The sequence below is a fragment of the Myripristis murdjan genome, chromosome 13, assembly GCF_902150065.1.
Source record: "Myripristis murdjan chromosome 13, fMyrMur1.1, whole genome shotgun sequence".
Taxonomy (NCBI): Eukaryota; Metazoa; Chordata; class Actinopteri; order Holocentriformes; family Holocentridae; genus Myripristis; species Myripristis murdjan.
Window position 1 is genome coordinate 14,688,391 of NC_043992.1, and position 19,699 is coordinate 14,708,089.

At 41.5% G+C, this 19,699-nt stretch overlaps 1 protein-coding gene across 2 annotated transcripts in view; it reads left to right on the plus strand.

Moving 5' to 3' along the window:
* pik3cb (phosphatidylinositol-4,5-bisphosphate 3-kinase, catalytic subunit beta) overlaps nt 1–17,321 on the plus strand; it is a 58,106-nt gene extending 40,785 nt beyond the window's left edge. Inside the window, exons 7-24 of one of the 2 annotated variants that reach the window (XM_030067071.1) lie at nt 237–404; nt 2,315–2,404; nt 2,779–3,033; nt 3,331–3,427; nt 4,234–4,364; nt 4,862–4,912; nt 6,071–6,259; nt 6,777–6,898; nt 7,756–7,899; nt 8,050–8,149; nt 9,100–9,296; nt 9,721–9,830; nt 10,072–10,150; nt 12,011–12,178; nt 12,376–12,499; nt 12,707–12,852; nt 16,484–16,616; nt 17,010–17,147. In XM_030067071.1, the coding sequence (XP_029922931.1) occupies nt 237–404; nt 2,315–2,404; nt 2,779–3,033; nt 3,331–3,427; nt 4,234–4,364; nt 4,862–4,912; nt 6,071–6,259; nt 6,777–6,898; nt 7,756–7,899; nt 8,050–8,149; nt 9,100–9,296; nt 9,721–9,830; nt 10,072–10,150; nt 12,011–12,178; nt 12,376–12,499; nt 12,707–12,852; nt 16,484–16,616; nt 17,010–17,147 (2,442 nt within the window). Of the gene's footprint in view, nt 1–236; nt 405–2,314; nt 2,405–2,778; nt 3,034–3,330; nt 3,428–4,233; nt 4,365–4,861; nt 4,913–6,070; nt 6,260–6,776; nt 6,899–7,755; nt 7,900–8,049; nt 8,150–9,099; nt 9,297–9,720; nt 9,831–10,071; nt 10,151–12,010; nt 12,179–12,375; nt 12,500–12,706; nt 12,853–16,483; nt 16,617–17,009 lie in introns of both variants that reach the window. The other variant, XM_030067072.1, reaches the window with a different exon arrangement.
* The last annotated feature ends 2,378 nt before the right edge of the window (nt 17,322–19,699 follow it).

A 19,699-nucleotide genomic window follows, 5' to 3' on the forward strand; every position in this document is an offset into this window, starting at 1 on the left:
GGCGTCGCCCATCACAAAAGCGCATATAACTTACAAATGGGATCATGTAATATGGCAAAATTTCATGGAAAGCTTGTTCATGGGGCAAGAAAAAGCTTATTTCATGGATTGTCCAAAATGGGGGCATGACAGTGGGTACGGCCTATCACAAAATGGTGAATAACTTCTAAATTGATTCAATTGTCCTCAGTGTGCACAAAGTCTAACCCTACCTTCCTGTCCTGTTTTGCGTGCAGTACATCCGGTCGTGTACGCAGGCCAAGGAGTCACCCCACCTCACCCTGGTCCACACCAGCACCGTCAAGGCCATGTTTGAGAAGGAGATCTCTGCCATTGGAGCTGTGGTTACTCGCAGGTCCTCCAACCCACCCTTACCCCTACCTCCCAAGAGAAGGATTCCCACGGTTAGTTTTGAAATATGTGTTCATGTGAATAAATGTAGATTTGGGTGTAGTGGTGCCACCTCCCACAGTGTTTGAGGTTGCTTTCCTCCACCTTTAGTTTGTTTCAGTCCTGTGTGAATTTGCTACTTACATTTCTGTTGCAGTTTAATTAGTTTAAGTTTCACATTGTCTATTTGTCAAATAACAGAAAAAAACATTTCCACTTTGTGTTGAAATTCTTATTATTACCTCTGTCCACCCCATGATGAATAACTGATAATGTGTGCAGTCTGGTCAGTGGTCTATTTGCCCTTAGAATGCTATTTGATTGTCACACCAGAAGCTAAAAACAAAAGCCTTGATGCACATGTGAAAACAGGTCTCCACAAGGAGACCAGGAGACAGTCACTTGGTGTTCACTTGCTTTTAATTGGAGTTTTCTCACATGCTAAATATGGAGCGATTCGTTTGTGTCAAGCAAGGCAGGTGTGTTTGCCAAGTAAACATGTACTTTGCAATGCCCTGCCACCTGTCTGTTTTTGAGGGAGTGAGTGCATTTGAACAGGGCTGCCATGCCCTCACCAAACTGTGACATCAACACACATCACTAGCTGTGAATTGCTCAGTGTTCCTGGCAGGTGCACGGTGACATCACGGTGGCTCTTTGATGTGCATGTTCACATTTTAAAGGTCAGTTAGAATTTAATTGGCCCTTGTTACCAAGTCTCCCAAGCTCTGAATTGCTTGGTGTCATGGTGAGTGTTGTCACACTGGGATGTGTGGTTTTGAAAGCTTATAAATAATACAGGTGTCAGCCATCAACGTATATTACAGCTACCACACTTAGACACAAATGTGATGAAACAGTTATGTCGAATTTTTGCTGTCTTCAGCTTGTTATCAAAAAATATTTTTTGTGTGTTTGTAGCCATTTTGCCTGACTCAAGTGACATTTTAATTTACTTACAATATGAGTTAAAATTAGGAGCTCACTTACTTGAATTACTCGGAATTACTAGGAAATTACTTACTTGATTTTTCTATTATAAATCAGGAAAAAATCCCCACAATGGTTATATATCATGGAACTCAATAACTGTATGGCTTGAGGAGATGGAGAGGAAGACACATTCTCTCAGATGTCAGTGACACATATATTAGATGAATACATAAAGTGGTAGATAGTATAAATAAACTCCAGATATGAAAGGCGAAGATGACAAGAAAGGGTAAAAATGAGTTGTGAGATGGGGACAGACAGAAACAGATAGATTGTGGTCTGACAGTGGAAGCATATGGTAGAGGTTTGGTTGGTTGTGACAGGAAGTGAGATTTAAAAAAATAATAATAATAACTCCTGTCATTGCATGTTGAGCTGGAGAAAATCTGGCTTGTAATTGGTCAAAACCAAGCAGGAGGGCAGGAGGGTCATGTTCTTGTGATGGTGCAATATGTGGAATATGACATTAAAACAGGCAGGCACACACAACAACAACATAATCTCTCCAACCTGAGGCTACTTGCACACTCAGACATGCATTCAAACACATACACAAGAAAATCAAAATTAGCTATGCAGTCATCATTGACATTCACAACACCAAGCGCACACAGACACACACACATGAGCACATATGCACGAGCAAGCAGCAGGAAGTGTGCTAGTTAGTCATGTTCATAAGCTTTAGGCATCATGTGATGCTGTTTGTCCTGCTGACTGCTGACCCTTGCAAATCCACTTGGCTTGACACCAGCATAACCTGCTGACCCTCACACATTGTGTACATGTTTGTGTGTGTGTGCGCAGTGGGTGTGAAAAGGCAGGGTGTTGGGGTATGTTGTCATTACGGTAAATTATGCTACTGCTCAGTCACGACAGCTCTCCCTCTTTCTTTGTCTTCTCACTCTCCTTCTCTGCTTCCCCCCTGCAGCAAGTACAAACGTGTGTGTGGGACGTGTCCAGCCAGTTTAAGATAGTCCTAGTGAAAGGCAGCAAGGTGAATGCAGAGGAGTCTGCTAAGGTAAACCATTATAATCTTTGTGCACCTTCATAAAAGTGCATTCTGTCATGTTCCTGCTCATTGCATGCACAAAATCTCATTGAAATTCTCAATTAATTGACGATCTAAAGCAGGACTATCATAAAAGCTCTAAAGCACTTATAATTTATGTCATTATTATCATAACCTTGGCTTGAATGTGATTTGCCTGTGAAATACTTAGGATCAAATTGTTAAACGGAACAGGTCTAGTCCCTGTTTGTTTTCATTAGTCTGAGCCCCAAGGCAAGTACGGCTAAATTCCTTGGACCTTGGGCTCTAAGTGCTGGCTGAAAAGGTTGAAGCAGACCGGTTTGCAGATCATCACCACACCTCCGCTGTCCCTTCACCCTCAGGTGCAGGTGAGGGCAGGCCTCTTCCATGGCACAGAGCTGCTGTGCAAGACAGCAGTGAGCAGCGAGAGCAGTGGGCGCTCAGAGCACACGTGGTCCGACGGCACACTGGAGTTTGACATTTGCGTCTGCGACTTGCCACGTATGACACGCCTCTGCTTCGCTGTCTACGCCGTCATGGACAAGGTCAAGAAGCAGAAGTCCACCAAGAACACCCACCTCAACAAGTACCAGACCATCCGCAAGGCTGGAAAAGTGGTAAGAGACAGGCTTAACACCTTGATTATCCACACTGCCTGTAGCTTTTAGCGATCAACATAAATGCCTTAATAGTGATAAAAGCTTTCTAGTTGAGAACTGTGGAGGCATTGATGGGCACATTGTAACCAAGGCCTTCAGTTTGATTTGATTACACAAAGAGCCCATGCAAAGACCCCCACCCTCATTCTGTCCTGATGGTTGGTCACTTGCATATTGTGCATCTTTATTCTTTCATTGATTTCTCATCATGTGTCTCTCTTTCATTCCTTATCCCATCATCTATCTCTGTCCCAGCACTATCCTATTGCCTGGGTGAACACCATGGTATTTGACTACAAAGGCCAGCTGAAGACCGGAGATATCATCCTGCACAGCTGGTCTTCCTTTCCTGGTATACACACACAAACAAAACCAAAATTATTATTATTATTGTTATAATCATTAGTATTATTGTTTCTGTTACTGTTATTGTTATTATTATTGTTATTGTTATCATTATGTTCAGATGATAAACCTTCTTGAAGTTAGTTTGTGTAATAGTCTTTTCTGGTATGTAAAACAGTCTTTTCTTCCAGTAATGTTTCCTGGTGAAACTGTACATTTTTTGTGTGGGTTTTCAACCACAACACAGAGGAGTGGTGCATTCACATGCTGTCAATAACCTGGAAAAATGAATGTTCTACAAGAGCCTCAGTTTGCATTGTCCTTTTCACAATCCCCATGTTTACTTATCATTTGTCTCATAGATTTTATTTTTCAACCAAACAGTGCATGAGTACGGTGGTATTGGGCTGTTACCTTTGATGTAACAGATGTTTGAGCTGAGCATTGAACTGCATTACCACACAGTGATAATGTAACTTTGTCAAAATGAATCCGGGCAGGATGTTCACTTTGATGGATTACTACATTAAAATTAAAGGAAATACATCGATTCAAGGAAGATATACAAATGCATTCAGTAATGTTACATGGATGGATAGTAAAAGTCATTGCATGTGGATTGTAGTAAATGGGCTAAAACATGCAAAAACACGAGTATGGTCCCTCATTCCTGCCTGCAATATTAATGTAGCATAAAAGCAAAGAGGACTTTAACAGTGGTTGCTGATTCAAATGAATTTCATCATTTCATCTTACAATGTCAACTGTGTGTGTGTGTGTGTGTGTGTGTGTGTGTGTGTGTGTCTTGTCCAGATGAACTTGAAGAGATGCTGAACCCCATAGGGACCATCCAGACCAACCCATATACTGAGAACGCTACAGCCCTGCACATCCACTTCCCTGAGTACTCATCACACCCCATCGTCTTTCCCCTTTTTGACAAGGTCAGAGTGTCTGCGCACACGCAAACACACATACACACACACACATATACACAAGCATGCACATACCATGTGCCACTGTACTATAGTTCTGTTTTACTTACGGAAATGAAGCTTGATTCCAGCTGTTTGGCATCTCAGTAAATACATTTTCATGTGCTGCATGTACACATAGTTACTGCTGACATGCTCACAAAAGGCTCCTACACTGAGACACACTCTTTTAGTAATGATGCCATCATTCTGCCGTACTTGGACTGTGTTTAAGTCAAGACGATTAGATTGGAGTTCCGTGGGCCTTTTTTTAAAGATTGACTGCAGATGATTCTGTCATTACCATGGCTTAGTGCTCCTCATAATGGTAACTTGTGATTATGATGAAGTGGTGGGTGTCAGTGTGAGAGGAGCAGGACGTGCTCAGCCTACTTAATGTATTCTAACTGGCAGTGATATATGAGTATGTCTGTTCACTCACATAGTGCTCATTCACTTTGTTGCAGATACTGGAAAAAGCTGCGGAGATTGTCAAAGCAAGTGACTGTGCACCCGTGGTGAGTTGATATAGAGGATAAGTGTGTGGACATGCATAAATATTCATGTGCATACAGAACATATACAAAAAAATGCTCATTTCCAAGAAAAGGTATATTTGTACATGCTTGGAAATAACGATTTGCCCAGAGGGGGACTGCATCATTTCATGGGGGCAGCATGTTTACCGTTTTCTTATACATTTCCTTTTTCTCTCAGGCTCTCACACACACAACTATTATCTACCAAATATGCACATTCCTCAGTCTAGTTTTTGTCTGTATCTCATTCACACACCACCCCACAGGTTTTTTTGTCTTCAGCAGAGCCCAAGCGCATCAGACAGAGTTTGCTAGTTTCCTAGGAAACCCTTTGTTATCACTTTGGCAGGGTGTAGCAGCAAAATTTGTCAGTCCCCTTCAAAACCAGAAACTGTGATCAGATTACTGGAATGTTTTCCTGTCTCACCAGCCCTCTCCCCAAAAGCCACTTTTGGATGGGCTACAGCCAGTTATATAACTGCATGTTATGTCGAAGGCAAGCCTGAACACGACTCTTTAGTATAGTGTGTGTGTATGTGTGTAAGAGAGAGAAATAAACTATGGATTATCATTTACTGCAATCTGTAGCATTCATTGTGTTTACTGTACATATCAACTTATGCATCAGATAATTGATAAAGAGATCTATGAATCGATATTGAATGCCAGTTCCACTAACTCAAATACAATTCCTTTTCTGTCAAAGGTCGACCTTCCATCTGTGTTTTTTTTTTTTTTTTTTTTGTTAGTTAGTTTGTTTGTTTGTTTGTTCGTTTTGTTTTGTTTGTTCGTTTGTTTGTTTTCCTCTCAGCATATCTGGGCCACATTTACAGTAGCCTGTCCCTTTTGAATCAAAAAGCATACACTTCATATTAACTCATACAATACAGTGCTAATCCTGGGTTCATAGATCAGTGGGTGAGAGTGGATGAGAAATTGGGAAATAACATTTTACACTTTGCTGCCATCTTGTGGTTTAAAGTGGTTTTCGCTGCTACTTGTCGTCTTAACCACCTTCTGATCATCCTCCTCTCTTTACCCAAATTATTTTCTTCTCAAATCCTTTATCCATTTCTCTTCTCCATCCTCCTTCTCACCAACGAACCCCTCTCCTTCTCCTCCCCTCTTGTCTCTCAGGGTCGTGGGGGTAAGAAGTTTCACATAGAGCTGAAGGAGATCATGGAACGCGACCCGCTCTCTCAGCTGTGTGAGAACGAGAAGGACTTGATCTGGACACTACGACACGACTGCCACGAGAACTTCCCCCAGTCGTTGCCCAAGCTGCTGCTCTCTGTCAAATGGAGCAAACATGAGGACATGGCCCAGGTTAGCCAGCGGTGACATATATAAACATATAGACAATTAGGAATTGTTGGGTTGATCTCACATGTTCATGCCCATAAGTATTACAAAATGATTTCTTTCCATTGTACAATCTGATGACAGCGGAATCGGATGAATGTGAAATACATTTGGAAAAAAAGTAGTTTATATCATGACAGGCTAGCAAATGTTTAGATGTTGCTGATCAAAATCACAGTTAGGCAAAGAGGTAATCGGCAGAGGGCAAATTCTTGCTTAATCCAACTTCTTCGTGTCAGACTATGGGTTTTTCACATCAGAAATTTGGATGCACCTTCCTATTTGGAGATACAGACAAAAGGGATAAATGTGGCTCTCCCCAGCACCAGATTGTTATATATTTTAGTATGGGTGATCCCAAAGGTAGCAAGACTTCAAATACCACAGTCTTAATGCTGTACTTTCTCTACTGAGCTATCCATCTGTTAAGCTGCTGCTGCAGGTCAGTCTCTGAGTATGTTTGAATCTTTGTGTGTCTCAGCTCCAGGCCTTGCTCCAGATCTGGCCCAAGTTGAGTCCCAGAGACGCTCTGGAGCTGCTGGACTTCAACTACCCGGACCAGTATGTCAGAGAGTATGCTGTGCGCTGTCTTCGTGATATGAGGTAAACACATGCACCGATCATGCAAAAACACACTACCTCTTCAGACCCTCACTGTCTGAAGAGGTCCACCTGCTTCCACATCATAATCTCTTTCACACATGAATACTGCAAAATTACCACTCTTAATTTACCAGTATAGGTAGCAGTTTCTGTTGTTATTCACAGAAGACACACCCCTCTGTTATTTTACTGAAATGCTACCATTCATGCAACCATTCATGCACCACCTGATTATTCTCTATCGTCATTTTCTGGAAATTCACAGAAATGATGTCTAACCTTTGTGACAGAGACTGCAGTTTTCAAACATCTTACAATAATTTCCTTGTCTGCCAGGTCGCTAATAAGCTTTCTTCCATGTCTAACCAATTTGACATTTTTGCCAATCCTTTGTTTAAATTCTTTTACTGTACATTTTTAGAAAGGACAGCCTGACCAAAATAATTTTGTCACCTCTTTGCAAACTTTTGATTGGCTCACAGTCCGACACATGAGCATCATAACGTTGTGCATGTCAAGCTGCCATTCACACATCACACCTACACCATCAAATTAATGAAACATCTGTGAAAGGGGTCTAGGGGCTTCCTTACATTTTTTTTGCTTCTTTATTTGTAATACATTTCAGAATGCACTTGCATTACTGTGTCATATTCAATTATTGATTTGTTGTATTTTTCTCTATACTGTAGAGAAAGTGAAAACTGTATTGATATGTGTGATAATTTAAAGGGCTGAAAATGACAGGGGGAAATAGAGAAATAATAGAAATATAGCAGCTATATCTTACCATCTAGTAAACCCCTTATCATATGTCTCTCTTTGTTCCTGCCAATCCCCCCACCCCCACCCACCAGTGACGAGGAGCTGTCACAGTACTTGCTGCAGTTGGTGCAGGTGTTGCGTTATGAGCCCTACTACGACTGCGCCCTCACCCGCTTCCTTCTGGACCGCGCCCAGAGCAATCGCAAGATAGGACACTTCCTCTTCTGGCACCTCCGGTGTGTGTGTGTGTGTTTGTGCATACATGTACACAGTTGCACAGAAGAAAGAAAGTGAAAGAGACACTGTGTTTGTGAAAGAGTGCTGCTCAAGTTGAACCTAGTAGGGTTTCTGGACTCACTGTGTGGTGTTTGTGCTGCCCCCTGCAGGTCAGAGATCCACATGCCGGCTGTCTCCGTCCAGTTTGCCCTCATCCTGGAAGCCTACTGTCGAGGCAGCATCCCTCATATTGAGGTCCTAAAGAAACAGGTACACATATCTTTATTTTCTGTCTGATCCACCAACACAATCATTCCAACACACTGTTTTATAGTGTGCTCCGTGTTAAAATCTTTTCTCAGTCTGTTAACTGTTTATGTTAGTAGATAACATTATATCATGTCATTATCCCATTCTTAGTTCCATACCCGTCCTTACCTTCCCCTCTTGTTCTGGTCCCCCTCCTAGCTCTTATTCTGGGACCAGAATAGCACTAGTCCATTGTTAAGCCTGACAGGTCTAGATTGATGGTATTTTTGGCTTAACACAATGACAACAGCCTGACCTCTACCCCGTCACCTTTACCCTCGGCAGTGTTGCTTCTGACAGTCACTCCTCTGGACGCTTCCTCCCACTTCCTCTTCAGCTCTGTCATTTATCTGGCCACTTCCTGTTTTGAAGAGCACACACACTGTGGGACATGGCTTAGGATGGCAATGCTGGCATGCCCTGTTTGTTTCAGAAGAATGAGCTTAGCTGTCAATAATGAGCCACTCTTAACGTTCATTGGCTTGTTAAGGTGTAAATGTCAGTCAGAGAAACTTAAATCAGACATTTGACAAGTCAGATGGCACCATTATTCACTGAGCATTTCTGCAGGTAGCAAAGATGAGAATATATTGTGTTTATGGTACTTACCTGACCCCACTGCTCCATAGGGATCCCTTCCACTACTTTCAAGTATTGTTGGAGGATAATTTAGATTAGAAGAGTTATGAATAAATGAGGTCAAATGAAATAATAGATTTCTCTGTGATTCTCTTATTATGTTTCCTAACTAATGAAAATTGTGATAATATCATGACAGTTAAATTGTGGAGAGTAGATTATGAATGCTCTTTCTGCTCAGCAAGCAAACCTTTGTGATTAGGAACTATCATCATTATTCCAACACATGTTGCTGTTAAGTGAAAACGTTGATCCTCTCCTCCCTCTTTTAGGTGGAAGCCCTGAGTAAGCTAAAGTCAGTCAATGAGCTAATTAAGCTGGGAACCATCAAGAATGCACGCAGTAAGACCAAGGAGGCCATGCTGACCAAGGAGGCCATGATGACTTGTCTGAGACAGAGCGGCTACACAGAGACTCTGTCAGACCTGCACTCCCCGCTCAACCCCAGCGTCCTGCTCTCCGGCATCAAGTAAGACACCACTTCACAAATGGGGCTTCAGGAGAGAGTACAAAGGGGGTCACTGCCAATGTGAAGACTAGTTGAATTTACTCCTAATTTACTGACTACTTAGTATAGTTAGAGAATGTTTGAAAATTACTTTTCTGGTCATTTGTTTCAGGTTCTCTTGTCCCATTCTGCAGTAGGGGAGAGTTTTGCAGTTCTGTCTCTAAATTATGCCAGACACCAAAAATTTTGTTAGCTGGGTCTTGTCAAAAAAGTGGTCGGTGACCTTACTGCTTGTTTACAAATGGGTCTTTGACATGGGACCCTCTGCAGAAAGTTTCAATGAATGTAATTATAGAGGAGAGAGGAGATTCGTGGGAAGGTGTTCTACAGGAAAGGGTTTAAATCTCATTTTTGCATTTCTCTCCCTCTCTCATTCTTCTGTCAGTGTGGAGAAGTGTCGATACATGGACTCCAAGATGAAACCTCTGTGGATTGTTTACAACAACAAGCTGCTGGGGGGAGACACCCTGGGCATCATCTTCAAGAACGGAGATGGTAGGAGGGAGAGGGGAGGCAGGGAGGGAGGGAGGGAAGGCAGGTCATAACGATGAGGGAATAAAATCAGTCACTTCTATTGTTTCTCAGTTTTTACCGACAGCCAGTGTCTTAAGACATTTTGGTTTTAATAGCACATTACCTACCCTCTAGAAGTTAGGTGTGTTTTTCTTTCCCCTTTCATTTTCCCTTTTCCTTTTATGTCTCACTCTCTCTCACTCTTTCCTTCTTTTTCCCCCAGACCTAAGACAAGATATGTTGACACTCCAGATTTTGAGGTTGATGGATATGCTTTGGAAAGAGGCAAGTCTAGACCTCAGGTGAGTACTTTGGGGGTTTTGTGCCTGCATGTGTGCATGCAGACGGACAGACTTTGTTGAGTTTGTTTGTTCCTGCTCTCTGTAGGGAAGGGGAAGTTCTGTGGTGGGGTGCAGAAGAGGAGGGGAGGGTAGACATTAAATCACCCCCTGCTAGTTTAACCTCCAGCCCTTTAACACCCTAGACAACCATACCCCACACACGCTCATGCATACACACACTATCTGCATTACATCCTAATCAGATCCACACTTTTCGCTCTTTTAGAAACCCCCTCTCTCTTTCTCTCCGTCATGCGCTGACACATCTGGAGCTGGGCAGTGGAGGGGGTTGTTTTGACAGTTGAGCTGGAGGACGGTGCTTCAGGTTACAGGGACAAAGGTTCAGGGTTTGAACACAGTGATGAGGACAGTGAGGATGAAGATAGTGACAATGTAACAGAACCACTATGATGTGGCGGGTGTGTAAGTTGAGTTTTTTTGGGGTGATTTCCTGGGCGTGTGTTGTGTCACATGTGTCATTACTTGTTACCAGCTGTCTCTGTGTATGTTTCTGATTCACATAAACTCAGCACCTGTCAAAAAGAGTAAGTCATATTTTAAAGCCACTTGCTCTCCATTGCAAGTCAAGACTGTTCTTTGCACCGGAGCTGCATCAGATTGCACTCGGAATCTGTTAGCCTGCTTTGAGTGTTTGGTCGGGTCTGCCTGGTGTGTACAATTGGGGGGATTTTGAGGACGGTTGTGCAAGACTAGTTCAGTAAAGGAGGAACTGAAAAGAGGATTTTATCTGTGAAGTCAGTTTGCACACTGTGACATGAATAGCCACTGCCATCTTGTGGAGGTGGTGAGAAGACACTCTTAAACTGAATGCAGTTAAATTTATATCATGACATCATGCACTCACTTCATCATATATTAATATGTAATCCTGACCTTTGATGCATGTCCTCTCCTTGCTCTCTCTCCCATATTTCCTGTCACTCCACTGCACACATTATAATGCCATTGTCCTACAAAAAGTGTATTATACCTTGCTTGACATGCCTGTGAAAGAATTGCTGCTCTAAATATAATGTCTGGACTAATATATTAATCTCATTAATACATAATAGTTAATTAAAATGAGCTATTTCCATAATTCTGTGAATTCACAGTATCACTTATTAATATGTCTGAATATCATATTATATCATATTATACTTATACAATTGCAGTAATGATGAAGCAAACATTTATTTGTCTTTATTTGCATTACGAAGTTCAGTGCATATACACAAAACAATGTATTTTCAAATTTAATTCTCAGAATGGGGATTTAAGCAGAACGTTTTTTCAGCCAAACATCCGGTATTGTGCTAAATTGCTGTTGATGATGGGGGTTTTAGTGCCAATGTCAATAGTTTATGTCAATACATAAAACTGGAAAATACTTGAATACAGCATCCGTCACTGACTTAATAAGATTCTGCTGCATCAGTGAACACTAATCAGTCATGAGTGGCAGATCACTAGACTGTGAGACATCTCTAGGATAAAGTGATTGGCATTTTCCTGTCACATTAACTGTGATTTATGTAGATCTGTCGGATATTCATCGAGAAATATTGGAATGTGTTCATATTTACCATTTTCCCACATTCACTGTATTATGCAGATCACAGACAACATTTATGACCTCAAATGTGAAAGCAGAATAAGCCCACTGATTATATGTATTGTATTCATCAGTATGGGCTGATGTGTGCCAAATTTTGGTGTTCTATTATGCCTGTTCATCAAAAACGTCAGGACGGATAAATAAGCAGAGGGCTAATTTATTTTATCAAGCTCGTCACTCCCCTTTCTGTATGTATTATGCAGAATCGTGCCATATGGTTGCCTAGCGACAGGTGACCGGGCAGGGCTGATCGAGGTGGTGTCATCAGCAGATACGATTGCCAACATCCAGCTGACCAGCAGCAACGTGGCAGCAGCTGCTGCCTTCAACAAGGACGCTTTGCTCAATTGGCTCAAAGAGAAAAACTCCGGGTAAGATGCTACTTGATGCCTTTTGATGGACTTGTGAGGAATTACATGCAGCTTACTTGTCCTGTGATGTGTGTGAACAATGTTTAATGTCTATTTTATTGTTTAATATACTGGTTTATTCAGGTCAATGTTACCAATATAAGCTGAGTGTATTATTGTGTATTTGTAATAAATGATGGAACTGGTGTTTTTTGTAGGGATGCCCTGGAGCGGGCTATTGAGGAGTTTACCCTGTCATGTGCAGGCTACTGTGTAGCCACCTACGTCCTGGGCATAGGAGACCGCCACAGTGACAACATCATGGTCCGCAGCACTGGACAGGTTAGCTAGGATTTTTATGTCTATACATTATGCAGAAGAACATAAGACAGCACAAATGTCCTTTAGACTCCAAGTCATATATTTAATAGATGTTCCCATGTTATTTTTACAATATTTTCTCACTGGATGGAGTATGTCTGCCCCACTGTCCTTTTGGTTTCCTGTTTCCACCGTGATTACTGTTTGGCCTTTGTGTCTGTCCATCAGCTCTTCCACATAGACTTTGGCCACATCCTGGGCAACTTCAAGTCCAAGTTTGGCATCAAGAGGGAGCGCGTACCCTTTATCCTCACCCACGACTTCATCCATGTCATCCAACAGGGCAAGACAGGAAATACAGAAAAATTTGGCAGGTTTGTTCCTCTTTGTTTGCCCTGTGCTTATCATTCTCTCTCCATGTATCCTGTTGGAAACTCTACTCTTTTGATAGTATTGGGAGGGTAATGCTTTATGACACAGCTCCCTTTTGTCATGCAGTGTGTTTGGGCTGTTAAAAATGGAGCTGTATTCAACATACTTGATTGTGTTGCTATCAATAGGCTTGTGACTCAATCTTTTATTGAATATTACAGTCAGATTTGTTTGGATTGGGTGGTAGACCTCGTTTGAAATGTGAACAAAGCACAGCCAGCACAATTTGATGGCACTTGTCAACATTCAATTTAGCAAAAGCAATTACAGTAGTTAAATAAAAATGACAAGCAAGTAGTGTCATTTCCTCCTGGAATTAAACTCGAATAGACTAAACTAGAATTGAGTAGCAGCTAAATTAGGCAGACACACTTAGACCTAGAGCTCATTCTGAGGTGTCATACTGTACATGGACCTTCATTTTTACTTTGCAGAAAGAGAATGCATCTACATCAAGATTTATGTAGAGATAGTAGCCAGCCAGGACCTTCAAATGGCCAGTTCTGATTGGGTTATAGCTAAAACAAGGAGACATTTGCAGTAGGCACTGCACCTTCATGGCTTGGTATTCTGTTGTGTCCTGTTGTCAGCCAGGCTGTGGAATGTTTGTTAATATGTTTTTTTACAACTACAATATTACTACAATGCACAAATACAATTAAGACTAAGTGAAGTGTGCAGACAGTCCTTGTGACTCTGGAGCAATGTGTGAAATAGGGCTTGAACACAACCTCAGTGACATCTGAATAAAGCATGTGGTCGAGCATTAAGAAGCAGGTGACCTCGCTAAGGTTAGATCCAACTTAATGACTATTTTGCAATGGATTAAATGCAAAGACTTTGTAAAACAAGGGAGGAAGACAAAAGAGGAATGAGTTGTGAGATAAGAGTATGAAACGAGACCTGAACAGGCACTAGCTTGAGAAAATCCAAGGCAGGTGGTGATGAATACATGAGTGAACGAGTGTTACATTCAAAGTCAAAAAAAAAAAAAAAAGACCAAGTTTTGCTCAGAGGAGGGGATGCTTGACTGCAAGTCAGTTTGATCAGGTGTCATGTTGTACTCCAGGTCTGTTAAACCAGTCATGTGCTTCACGTACACTAAGGAAACACACACACAGCACAGCAATGAGGGGTAGAGCTTGAGCAGGTTGCAAGGAATGTGTTTATAGCATCAGATAGGAGCAAACATGACACTCTTAGTGACGGAGGTTGAGCTAGGGTATATGTAAAAAGCTCTGTCCCTCCTTTCTGAGAGTCGGTCACGATGGAATTGTTAGCTACACTTGCTGCTACACCTGCCATTCTTGAATGAATTTTGTTTAAATTGTGCTACTATATATTTATATGAGGGACTTCAAAACTGCAAGAACTCATATTATGCCCAAGTACAAGGACAAATGGCTTTATGCACCATACAAACCGCTGACTGCTTATTTTTAATGCTATGTAGGCTGCAACTGTAGATTGCCATATCTAGCAAGTCAGCTTCAGCAACGGGCGTTGAGACAAAGCAGAGGAGCCTTGATGTGTTTTTATATCAAATATGTCCTTCCTGAAGGGTGCACACTTGAGCCAGAAAATAAGCTTAAACTAGTCTCAGTATTGTGTGTCTGCAAAAGGAGAAGCACGTATGTGATGCATTGCTGCAAGTCAGTGCACCAGTTGCTGTTTCTAGAGATCAGGAGGTGGCTCAGTCAACTGTGGCGTTGTACATTATGTACTAAGTAGAGATCAGTGGTGGAACAAGTAAACAAATCATTTTGCGAATGTGGAAATACCCTGGTGGAATAGTACTTCCTGGCATGGCCTACATTCAGAGCTCGACACAAGTGAAAATGCTGAGGTGTTTGTTTTGGACTTGAATATCAAGTAATATTTCTGTTTACGTTTAGTGCTCCATCAGTTTCCTCTACATTGGAAAAAAGATGTAAAAGATTGTTAATGTATTAAATATTTAACAAAGAGACATTAACATTGTTGACAAATTATTAGAAATAGTTCAGAACATGTGATTGGTGATAAAATTATTATTATTATTATTATTATTATTTTTTTTTTTTTTTTTTTTTAAACAAAAAAGAAAAAAAAACAGAAACAGCACAGGCACTTTTTCTGTGTCAGTCTTCCAAGTCTTTCCGACTCGTCTCCTCACAGCGAACATCCTGAAGTTGGCCGGGGCTGAATAGCAGTATCTCTGTGGTGGTAACATCATATCGATCACGGCCTGTGCATGTGACAAGCGACACGTATGATTTGATTGATCTTAGGTGAATTAGCACGTCTTGTAAGGTGTGTTGGTGGTTGGTTTGCACAGCATGTTGATGTGACGGTGTGTGGTAGGGTGTTTCCATGAAGGCTTCTTCTCCATTCTTAAGTTCTCAGTTCTGTGTTGTCCATCTTGGCAGATTTTTTGATGGTACTAAGTCAGGGTGCTATGCATCACTGGATGGTAGGTGTACAAGTTGTTGTAAATAGGTAGTTAGGTGTGAAGAAAACCACCACCTCATCAGTCCTCCCACTTCTATTGGCTTCAGTCAGTTTGATGCTGATAACATGAAATTGACTTAGAAAAAAGATTTGTTTATGTTTTACTTTGAAAGCAAATAGTAGACCTGTGGCACTATTAGTACTGCTGTTTACATAATTATTTTATGAGATTGTTGACAACCTCGCCTTTCGTTTGCAAAATTACAAAGCCTGCCTACTGCAGCTTTAACAGTATTGACTGGTGGAGTATTACCTTCATAGTATTCTGGAGGCAGTATATTGTGGGTTTTATATAAATTTGTGGTTTGCAATGACATTGTATTTTGTCTTGATGCAGTGCAGTCGATATACCTGTTTCTGGCCCCACTATATTTCAGTTTTCTACATGTGTGAAATCAGAGAACCTGCATTTAGCTTACTGAACCCTCTGTCCTTACTTCATGTTAGTCCTGTTGCAAGGATATGTTTGATTAATTTTACAAATAAATATTGTCTGTGTCGAACAATGAAATGGCTAAATCAAAGTGTTCCACATCCCTGAGATGTCCAAAGCTGTCTGTGAATTCTTTGATAGTGGACAAAGTCTTAGTTCCTGACCTCAGTAAGCACCCAACAACACAACAGCAGCATGGATAAACTGACAAAAATAAAGTGAGAGCTGGTCCCCCTCCTTGGCCCTTCTCTCTAAGTTAATATAGTCAACAGAGCTGCTGTAGATGGTTGTATGCACCAAATGTTGACAAGAGCCTTTTCCTGGGGAAAATGGGATGAGCATTTACACTGCTAATAGGTCAGTGGGCTAAATGCTTATTCCCTATTTATGCCTATTTATCAGTTCCCAAAAAAATCCTGACAAATGTGTGCTAAATTGACATTGATATCAGCCATGTAAACTTTTATGTATCTGACTCTCTTAGCTGCCAACAAGCTGTCAAATAATTCTATAATGATACTAATTCTATTGTAACAATATAGAATATGTAACTTTCATATGGCAATATTGAAAATGTAATGAAATCAGGTAGCTGCATGCACTTAAAATGGCAAAGATAATTTCTCCACGTGCGTGTGTTGTCTGTTCAGTTTCCGACAGTACTGTGAAGAGGCCTATCTAATCCTGAGGAAGAACGGGAACCTCTTCATCACACTGTTTGCCCTCATGCTTACTGCTGGACTGCCTGAACTCACCTCTGTCAAAGACATCCAGTACCTGAAGGTATCACACAAATAAACACACACTTTCCCTGATTTCATAATAAAATAAACATGTCAATCCTGTGAAAGCAACCAGGTGATGTTCATTGCCTCAGAGGGTCAGTTTTGGAGATTTCAGATATGTTGTTCTTGTAAATATGACTTATTTCTAATGTAGATTGGTACGGGCTGTACCTTGTGGACCTTAACTATTTCTCAACGGCGATAGTTAACATTTGCCTCAGAGAGATAAAGCAACATGTGGTTTGGGTGTAACAAAAAGACGCATGATTACCAGCCACCTGCTCCCACTTTCTCTCTTTTCATTCCATTAAATTCCTCTTCCTCCTCTGTGTTCCTTGTTCTCATTGGTCCCTTGTCTGTCCTCGTTCTCTTCTCCTTAAATCTTCCCCAGGATTCTCTCGCGTTGGGCAAGACGGATGATGAAGCGCTGAAACAGTTCCGCCAGAAATTTGATGAGGCCCTCCGAGAGAGCTGGACCACCAAAGTCAACTGGATGGCCCACAACGTGGCCAAAGACAACCGCTCCTAGAGCAGCGCTGACCCCTAGAGGCCAGGGGTCAAGGTTCAAGAGGACACAGCGAAGGAGTTGGGGAGGGGCAAAGTGTGCCAGGGAGACAGGAAAACAACCACCCGTATTTAAAAAAAAGACAAAAAAAGCAAAAGGGAATCCAGCAGACTATACTAAACATGAACAAACTCACATGCATATGTACAGATACTGTAAATCTACTCTTCTCTAAGCATTCAGTTACCCTGTCCCTATACTTATCCCTCCTTGCCTTACATCACTCTGGCATGGTGCATCCAAAAAGTCCAAATTCAAGGCCTCAAGACAATTCTGTGGAATCATGGTTGGTAAAGCGGTTGCAAGTTTTGCACAGGCACAGTAGGAGAAGGAGCACACAGCCAAAGGAAGGGAATTGAACCCCCAACCACCCCCGCCCTGCCCACACCAAACCTTCAGAGCTGAACTGCCTCACTGGAGCGTGCAGACCCACTGATTAGGGAAAAGGGTGTTTTGGGGTGCTTCCTTTACGTCAGAGGAACTTTGGATTTGGCTTGTCTGGACTCTGAAGGGGCACATGGTTTGAGCAGTCAGCACCACCAAGAGGCCCCACCCCTGAACTGTTTTTTAAGGACAGCTCTGATAACAACTGGGTGTGGAGATACAGAAGACGAAAGACAAAGGCGTCTCACCCCTATGTCTTAAAATAACGTCACACCACAATGTGCACGATGCCCACAGGAAGTGCATCTTAACAGTCTTGTTCCCGCACTGCCTCCTGCTTGTCAAGAAAGTGTGCCTCAATACTGCGGGAAGATTGTATTTTATTTGTTGTATGTCGTTTTCTTGCCACTTAAGATTTTATCCTGAGATTTCTATGTGCCAGACTACTTTACTACTCCACAAAGAAAAAATGTGTGAGGGAAAGAGTGACAAAAGAGAAATATTTAGTAGAGAAAACGACGCCCTGAGCCTCGTGGTCCAATGTTTGAAGCCAAACTGGCCATTGAACACTGGAAACTTTCGAGAAAGAGATATATGAGAGATTTTTAATGTGTTAAAATCTTTTTAATGAACTAAAAACTGTATTTTTTAGTTTCTTTATTTTTTTAATTTTGAAATGACAATGTGCATTTGTTTTCTTTGAAAATTATCGAATCAAGAGCACTGTTGGACAAAGAGTCATTTCAAGTATCTCTCGCGAGTTATATTCTCTACCCCAAGAACGTCTTGTTGACAAGTTCACCTCTGTAGGCCTTGCTTACAGAGGTCAACTTTTTAAAGCATCATCCAACTCACGCTAACAACCATGACAGATAAACTCACTGAGAAATAACTGCATAACATGTCTTTTAGGACCAAAATAAAAAGCAAAATGTTGAGTTATTTTATTGTTTATACTGTATTTTTAATTAGCTGTTCCAAATTGAATGTCTGTGCAGAATATGTGCCGCTCCCTTTTTAAGTGTATTAGTTTTTATATGAGCAGGTGTGGGTGGAGTTTGGGAGGGATTTATCAATAGGGGGCGTTACACTGCAATGTGAAGCTACTTCATGGTTTCGACATAAGGTGCTCCTGCAGCATCTGCATCTGTGTTTGATTTTTGTGCAATATCCGTGAGTGAGTATACGAACCATATATATTAGTATATGAACCCTTGGGCCCAAGCCTAAGCCTATAATGGTTGTCACTGTGGGTTTATGTGTGATGCTGCTGTATTTCGCACCGCTAGCCTTCAAATGTCTCTCAGACACTGGATATTGTCAAATGTACAGGCTTTTATTGTTTTGCTGTTTTTTTGTTTTCATAGGAGTTTATTAAAGTTATTTTCCACTGAGCTGCATTTTCCCCCTGTGGTCCACTCCTTGTTCTTGTTGTGGTTTGTGTGTCTGTATAACCCACTCAGTGCAGCGCCATAGATTCAGTCTCTGCATTTGGAGTGCTCTGATGTATGCTTATTGATTCCAGACCAGAAATATAACCCAGACCTGCTGCTCTTCACTTTACTTGAGAGTGTGTGGGAATAAGTGTGTTGCCTCACTGCCAACGAAAGGGATGTCACATCAGGTCATCAAGCGCCCCCCCCCTTTTAGACACTCAAATTATACTAAATTATACCTTTTAAGGTTATAGAAGCTTGTGAATGTACTCTCTAAGGTACATGCATTGGACTCCTGACTAGTGTACTTATTTGTCTTCTTACAGTTTGTACCTTGGAAGAGATTAATAATAATGATAAGTGCCTTTTTTTCGCTCTGCTACCAAAGTGTACTTTTTAAGACACTGATACAATTTTTTCCTCTAAGCTCCTTGATCTTGAAAAAGAAAGCATACATATGTTCTGCTGCCTCTACAGTTTACTTGTAGACAGAACATAAGCAAACAGGCTTTGTAGGACCTCGACGATGCTGTGTTCAGCTTAACGTAATAAACCTGGGAGCTGCAGCCTGTGTGTTCACACGCATGTTTGGGTGACGGTGTTGCCCCTGGTAGTGTTTTTAACGTTTCACCCAACCATAACCCCATTTTCCAGGGTGGAATTGAAGGCTATTACTAAGCTATGAATTGGGTCTGT